This window comes from Gekko japonicus, unplaced genomic scaffold, assembly GCF_001447785.1.
Source record: "Gekko japonicus isolate JY-2015 unplaced genomic scaffold, Gekko_japonicus_V1.1 scaffold2934, whole genome shotgun sequence".
NCBI classification, from domain to species: Eukaryota; Metazoa; Chordata; class Lepidosauria; order Squamata; family Gekkonidae; genus Gekko; species Gekko japonicus.
In genome coordinates, this window is record NW_015168131.1 from 193,093 (window position 1) to 201,104 (window position 8,012).

An 8,012-nucleotide genomic window follows, 5' to 3' on the forward strand; every position below is an offset into this window, starting at 1 on the left:
ACAATCTGCCGCATTCCAGGCAGTTAGGACCTGCTCGTTTCCAATTCCGTCCTGACACACTTCAATGAGACGCTCCCAGTGGTCTTTGCTTGTGACGCCTCGCCTTACAGGGTCGGGGTGGTTCTGGGCCACCGGCTACCAGACGGCCGCAAGGTCCTGGTTGCATATTATTCCAGGACACTGTCCACGGCGGAGTGCAACTATACACAGATTGATAAGGAGGCGCTGGCTCTGGTGCTATTCCAGAAAAAGAAGGATGGGGGCTTGCGACTCTGCACGGATTACCGAGGTTTAAATGCAGTGTCATCCACAAATGCCTACCCCATGCCTTTGATTAAGGATTTACTTTCGGAGGCAGCAAAAGGGAAAGTATTTTCCAAGCTAGACCTCAGAGACGCATACTTTCGTGTGCGCATTAAAGAAGGATATGAGCCAAAAACTGCTTTCAACACTCCCCTAGGCAAGTTTGAATATCGGGTGATGCCTTTCGGCCTTCAGGGGGCCCTGGGGGTCTTCATGAACTTGATAAATGAAGTGTTACACAAGCACTTATTTAAGGGGGTGCTCATTTACCTTGATGATATCTTGCTGTACTCCCCCGACATCTCCTCCCATGTTAAATTGGTGAGAGAAGTCATAGAGATGTTACAGAAGCACAAACTGTTTGCCAAACTATCCAAGTGTGAATTCCACAAAACACACGTTGACTTTTTGGGCTACCGCATCTCCAACCAGGGACTGGAGATGGACCCAGGGAAGGTATGGGATGTGTTGGGGTGGGAGGTACCCCGAACAAGATGGCAACTCCGATTCTTCCTCGGTTTCACGAACTTTTATCGAACATTTTTGCCTAACTTTGCTCAGATCAGCCTCCCCCTCATGGATCTATTAAAAACAAAGGGAAAGGGTCCGGAGGCTACGCTACCCTGGACTGAGGAGTGTGATGAGGCACTCAAGCGCCTCAAAGCCTTGTTCACATCCGAGCCGGTTCTGGCTCACCCCAATGAGTCGAAAAAAATTGTTCAGCAAACCGATGCTTCAGATGTGGCTGGGGGGGAGGGGCATCTTACAAGAAGGGGAAGATGGATTGTTGCACCCGTTAGCTTATGTGTTGAAAAAAATCAACGACGCGGAGCCAGGCCCACTCGACTCCACCTCCCCTCGCAACAACGCCTCCTAGTTCAAATGAATTGAAAGGGGGGCCGAAAGACTCTTGGCCTGACAAATTCAACTCCGCCTTTTCCAAGACGGACAAGGAGGTAGTGGAGGCAGTGGGGGACTATGAGCTACAGGAAAATGGCTGCTGGTACCATGGTTATAAATTATACGTTCCCCAGTTGCTACGGGGAGATGTGCTGCATACGGTCCATGGGTCGCAAATGGCTGGCCACACTGGTTTTGTGAAATCGCTTCAATTGTTACAGAGACAATTTTGGTGGCCGCACATGCGCAAGGATTTATCTTTGTTCATCTAGTCGTGCCAGATATGTGCAATGAGCAAGCCCCGGCCGGGGAAAAACCCGGGGCTGTTACACCCCCTTCCCACTCCAAGTCGGCCGTGGGAATTTATTTCCATGGACTTTGTCACAGATTTACCCCCCAGCAAAGCTATGACAGTGATCTGGGTGGTGGTTGATTTGTTTGCATCACTGCCTACGGCCAAAGCCCTAGCCAAAGCGTTTCTCACACATGTTGTAAAACTACATATGCTGCCAACCAAGGTGGTCTCCGATAGGGGCACTCAGTTTGTTTCTAAGTTTTCAGGGGAATTGATGAAGCTTATGGGGGTGGAGCGGGGATTGAGTAGCGCTTACCACCCAGAAACGGACGGTCAAATGGAGAGAGTTAACCAGACCTTGGAACAATATCTCCGTTGCTTTACTAACTATCCACAAGACAATTGGACCGACTTATTACCCCTGGCAGAATTCTGCTATAATAACACTTGTCACTCTTCCACGGGAATGTCCCCATTCAAGTGTTGTATGGCTATGACAGCCCCCCAGTGCCTTTTCTGGAAGGGGACTTGGACATGGGGTCAGGGGAGGCGGGCCAATGGTGCAAAGAACTGAGAGACTCTTGGCTCCTATTATGCAAGACACTGAACGTGGCTAAAGATGCGTATAAAGCCCAGGCTGATAGGAGAAGGGTGGAGGGTTGGGCTCTACAACCTGGAGACTTGGTGTATGTGGGAACCAAAAACATTCAAATGCTGAGACCAAGTAGAAAACTTGGTTGTAAGTTCATTAGGCCGTTTAAAGTGCGTAAAATTATCAATAATGTAGCAGTTGATGTTGAATTGCCAAAAAACTTCAGGAAATTGCATTCTGTATTTCATTTCAGCCTCCTGAAGAAAGCTTCCAGTTCCAGCGAATGGCGTCCTGCACAACCAGTGCCCCCTCCCGTCATGGTTGAGGGCGAGGAACACTATGAGATTTCTAAAATCATGGACTCTAAGTTGAAAAGGGGAAAACTGTTGTACCTGGTTGAATGGAAATATTTCGGACCCCAGCATCTTGAATGGGTGGAAGCAGGTGATATTAGGACCCCTCAGTTGATCCGACAGTTCCACAGGGAGTTCCCGGGCAAACCGGGAGATCTCCCGGACTAACCGGGACACTGCTCGGAAAGGGTGGGGGAAGCTGGTTTTCGAGAGGGCAGTATGTCAGCTATGCCACCATGAAGGTGGAGGGAGTTTTTTTCTTGCATTCCATTCCATGCGCTTAATTGCTTAACAGCTGTAACGCTTATCTTTGATGTTGTACTGGAGAGCGATATGTGGTGTCTACTCTTCGTGGGAGCTTCTCCGTTCCCAGCTTCGCAACTGTTAGAGGGCCTAGCAATTCCCCGCGTGCAGGACTGAGCCTAATTGGCCATTGCTGGGGGGGGGGTTCATACGAATACCCTATATCCTATTATGCGCATAGGTAACCCGCCATTCTTAACAGTGTTCCTGTTACTGCATCTATGGGTTTTCAATAAAGTATAACATTCCTGAAAGTGTGTGCTACGTTGATTGAGCTGTGGGTTCTGACACCCTCCTTCCTGAGCGAAGACAAAAATGTGTGAGCCGGAGGCTAAAAAACTGTGAGCTAGCTCACACTAACTCAGCTTAGAGGGAACACTGGACACTACCTATAGTGTGTGCAGTTACAATTGCATAGCTTTAACTGCTGCCTGGTGAGGAATTTCTACCCATATATAGCTGTATTATGGATTTATGTCAAACATACATAAAATGTGTCCCACCACGGCTCATGTTTTTGACATGGAGAGCTTTTGGGGCTCTTCAAAAGGTTTAACAAGTTAATAGATAAGGGTCTTCCAGTAGACTTCATAAACCTGAACATCTAAGGAGGAGACAACTAGAGGAGACAATGTTTTAAAAGTCTGTCCTTAGTTCCCCTGACCTGACTCTCATATCATCAGCTGACTTCTCAGAGTCTTGACATGTGGCTGATGGTATGCAAGTCAGGTCAAGAGAACTCAGACCTGAATCTCAAAAGAAAAATCATCTTGTCAAGTTTGTCTTTAAAAAGCATTTGACAAAATCCCTCATCTGAGGCTGTGGTCAGACATGCAGTTTGATACAGTGTGGCCCTGCCTCTAATTGATCCAGGGGTTTTTGTAACGAGAATTGTGATCAGACTCACCCCCTTAGCACTCTTCGAAGCGTTTTCACCCCATCCTTGAGCAATCAGATGCAGCAGCCAGGGAGTAGAGAAATTTTTTAAAACTTGTCCTTTGCGCATGCGCACAAGCACTGATGAGCCTGCTTGGATATGTCATTCACTGCCATCCTCTCTCTCTGATCTTTTAAATTAACCCCTTCCCCAAAGCACAGAAAAATGTTGAAGTACAGAGGTGTCATTCTTTGAAAGATTTTTATAAAGAAAACACAGTTTTGAGAAGCCCCTGTGGGAGACGGGGAGAGAGAGAGAGAGAGAGAGAGAGAGAGGTGCAAATATGCAGTTATGCACACATCACTAACTAGACAAAAATGGTGGCTGGAAAACATGAGACCAGTGAGACCTACCTGATGGCTTCAGTGTGCAACAGAGCGATCAGACAACAGGAAATCTGGTTTAAAACCAGCTCAGGCCAAAAGGACCAGACTTTCACAGATACCAAAGAAACACACAGTAATGGGGGAGGAAATGGGACACAGAAAACTGGGGCACAACAAACAGATGTTACTGTCTGATCGTGCACTTTAAATCTGGAAGGGAACAGCAAAGGCAATGGATCGAACTGCATGTCTGATCACAGCCAAAGACTCCTGGGTAAGTCATGGGATAATAGGTCAGGTCTTTCTATTGATTAAAAAATGATTTAACATAAGAAGCAGAGAGCAGGAATAAATGGACAATTATCTGAAGGGAAATAAGTAAGCAGTAGGGTCCCTCAAAGGTCAGTATTGGGACAAGTGCTATTGAATTTGTTCATAAATTATTTTGGTTTTGGTCTGAGCATTTCAGTGGGCAGGTTTCTGGATTGCATCAACATATTCAGGATGGTGAAAACCAAGAACAGTTCCACGAGGGTGTCTCCAAACTTGGCGAACTCTTACATAAGAACATAAGAGATGCCAATGTTGGATCAGGCCAAAGGCCCATCCAGTCCAACACTCTGTATCACACAGTGGCCAGAAATACCAGTGCCATCAGGAGGTCCACCAGTGGGGCCCTCCATATGCTTATCTAATTCCCTTTTGAAGCCGTCCATGCTTGTAGCACCCACCACTTCCTGTGGCAGTGAATTCCATGTGTTAATCACTCTTTGGGTGAAGAAGTACTTCCTTTTATCCGTTCTAACCCGACCGCTCAGCAATTTCATGGAGTGCCCACGGGTTCTTGTATTGTGAGAAAGGGAGAAAAGTACCTCTTTCTCTACCTGCTCTTTCCCATGCATAATCTTATAAACCTCGATCATGTCACCCCTCAGTCGTCTTTTCTCCAAGCTAAAGAGCCCTAAGCGCTTTAACCTTTCCTCATAGGGAAAGTGTTCCAACCCTTTTATCATTCGAGTTGCCCTTTTCTGCACTTTTTCCAAAGCTATAATATCCTTTTTAAGGTGTGGTGCCCAGAACTGCACACAGTATTCCAAATGAGGTCTCACCATTGATTTATATAGGGGCATTATGATATTGGCTGATCTGTTTACAATACCCTTCCTAATAATCCCCAGCATAGCATTTGCCTTCTTTATTGCAGTCACACACTGTCTCGACATTTTCAGTGAGTTATCTACTACAACTCCAAGATCTCTCTCTTGATCTGTCTCTGCCAGTTCAGACCCCATCAATGTGTATTTATATTTAGGATTTTTGGCTCCAATGTGCATCACCTTGCACTTGGCCACATTGAACCCCATTTGCTATGTTGACGCCCACTTGCCCATCTTTGACAGATCCCTTTGGAGTGCCTCACAATCCTCACTGGTTTTCACCACCCTGAACAACTTCGTATCATCTGCAAATTTAGCCACTTCACTGCTTACTCCCAACTCCAAATCATTAATGAACAAGTTAAAAAGCAGTGGACCAAGTACTGATCCCTGCGGTACCCCACTGCTTACCCCCCTCCACTGAGAGAACTGCCCATTTATACTCACTCTCTGTTTTCTATTAATTAGCCAGTTTTTGATCCATAAAAGGACTTGTCCTTTTATCCCATGATTCCTCAGATGAGGTGCTATGCTTTGGCTCCCCTTCTAGGCACAACAGGTAGCAAGAAATGAAAAACAACTCATCCATTAGCATTTCATCACACCATGCTCAAAAAGAAAAGAAGAAAACAGAAAAGCTCTCCGTATTTTTAAAAGTAACTTTATTTAGCATTAAAAACAATGGGTCATTTTTGAGTTTTAAGCCCATATACCTTTTCAGTCGAACCCAGAACCCATCTCTGTCATGTTCCATAGAAAAATGCATGTAATGTGACATCCATGACAAGACAGGATGAAGAGAACCCATATTCCATATGCTAAAGTCTTATTAAGAAGATTTTTTAAAAACTTTCTAAAAGGTTCAGACCATTACCATTTTTTTTAAATGTATACTTTAAAAACAGACTCTGCTGAAATGACAGTCACCAATTCAGCAACTATATCCAGATACCTCCGTCTCAAACATTTTGAGAGGGGTACACTGGCCAAGACACCAGTGATCTTGCTTGTGTAGATTTTCCAATGAGGAGTCAGGTGCGATCCAGTATTTCGCAGCTTCCTATCACCTACTAGGACCACTCTGTTTTCAATAGGGCAAGGTTCAAGCTTGAGTGTACAGGCAATAGATTACAAAACAAAGAAGGAACTGAGGGAGAGACATAGGGAAGACTCTTCACTTGGTTCAAAGGCATCTGCCATCAGGTAATCAAGAAGATGGAACCAGGCCATCTAATCAAATAGTATATATATGGCAAATTCCCATACACAAGTTCCCTCATAGTTTCTTTTTAGTATGGATTTTCATCTGAGATATAAGGTGAAGCTTCTCCTATACTCTGAGCATTTATGTGACTTCTCTGTGGTTTCATTCATGTCTTGAAAGGTTGGAACTGGTACTAAAACATTTCACACAATATGAGCATATGCATGGCTTCTTTCCGTTATGGGTTCGTTCATGTGTTGAAAAGCCTGAATTGGTAATAAAACATTTCACTCAATATGAACACAGCTATAGCTTCTTTCCTGTGTGGATTCGCTCATGTGTTGAAAGGTCCAAATTGGTTCTAAAACATTTCCCACAATATGAGCATATATATGGCTTCTCTCCAGTATGGGTTCGTTTATGTCTTGTGAGGCTTGAACTGGTACTAAAGCATTTCCCACAATACGAGCATTTGTGTGGCTTCTCTCCAGTGTGGGTTCGTTCATGCTTTGAAAGGTCCGAACTGGTACTAAAACCTTTCCCACAATATGAGCATTTGTATGGCTTCTCACCAGTGTGGATTCGCTCATGTGTTGAGAGGTATGAACTGGTATTAAAACATTTCCCACAATATGAGCATTTGTATGGCTTCTCACCAGTGTGGATTCGCTCATGTGTTGAGAGGTCCAAATTGGTTCTAAAACATTTCCCACAATATAAGCATTTGTATGGCTTCTCTCCAGTGTGAGTTTGTTCATGTGCTGAGAGATTTGAACTGTTACTAAAACATTTCCCACAATATGAGCATATATATGGCTTCTCTCCAGTGTGGGTTCGTTCATGTTTTGTGAGGCTTGAACTGGTACTAAAACATTTCCCACAATACGAGCATTTGTGTGGCTTCTCTCCAGTGTGGATTCGCTCATGTTTTGAGAGGTCCAAATTGGTTCTAAAACATTTCCCACAATATAAGCATTTGTATGGCTTCTCTCCAGTGTGAGTTTGTTCATGTGCTGAGAGATTTGAACTGTTACTAAAACATTTCCCACAATATGAGCATATATATGGCTTCTCTCCAGTATGGGTTCGTTTATGTCTTGTGAGGCTTGAACTGGTACTAAAACATTTCCCACAATGTGAGCATATATGTGGCTTTTCTCCATTGTGGCTTCGTTCATGTCTTGAATGGCTGGAACAACTACTAAAAAATTCCCCACAATGCGAGCATTTCTCTGGCATTTCTTCTATGTGGAATTGTTTGTGTTTTGAAAGGACGGAAATAAAATTTCTCCCACAGTTGGGGCATATGGAACTTTTCTTCTCTCTCTGGATCAGCACACTATTGAAAAAGTTAGAATTCTGTCCCAGATTTTCACCATTTTCTCTGTCCCGCATTTCTCTCAAACAAGAAGTTGTTTCCCTTAAGCTTTGGTCAGCTTCTCTTTTCATTGGACCGAGTTGGGCACAGCTTCCCAGTCCCTGCTGACTTGCTTCTTGTATCTCAGCCATCTAGAAAGTCGTCCATTTTCTACCTATACTTGATCCAGTGAGATCACTTTGCTCGGGTTCACCCCACTGAACTATCTCCAGCTCATCCTTTCCTCCTTGCCTAATATCCCCTTGGGAGGAAAAAAGAAAGAAA

General features: G+C 44.5%; 1 protein-coding gene across 1 annotated transcript; it reads right to left on the minus strand.

Annotated features, from left to right (window-relative positions):
- Nucleotides 1-6,676: 6,676 nt before the first annotated feature.
- Nucleotides 6,677-7,609, minus strand: LOC107113569 (zinc finger protein 572-like). Its single transcript, XM_015414916.1, has one exon. The coding sequence runs from the start codon at nt 7,607-7,609 to the stop codon at nt 6,677-6,679; it is 933 nt and encodes a 310-aa protein (XP_015270402.1).
- Nucleotides 7,610-8,012: the final 403 nt, after the last annotated feature.

Bases quoted from the DNA above. Each gene is read 5' to 3' on its own strand.
- LOC107113569 (XM_015414916.1), bottom strand. From the start codon at position 7,609: ATGCCAGAGAAATGCTCGCATTGTGGGGAATTTTTTAGTAGTTGTTCC.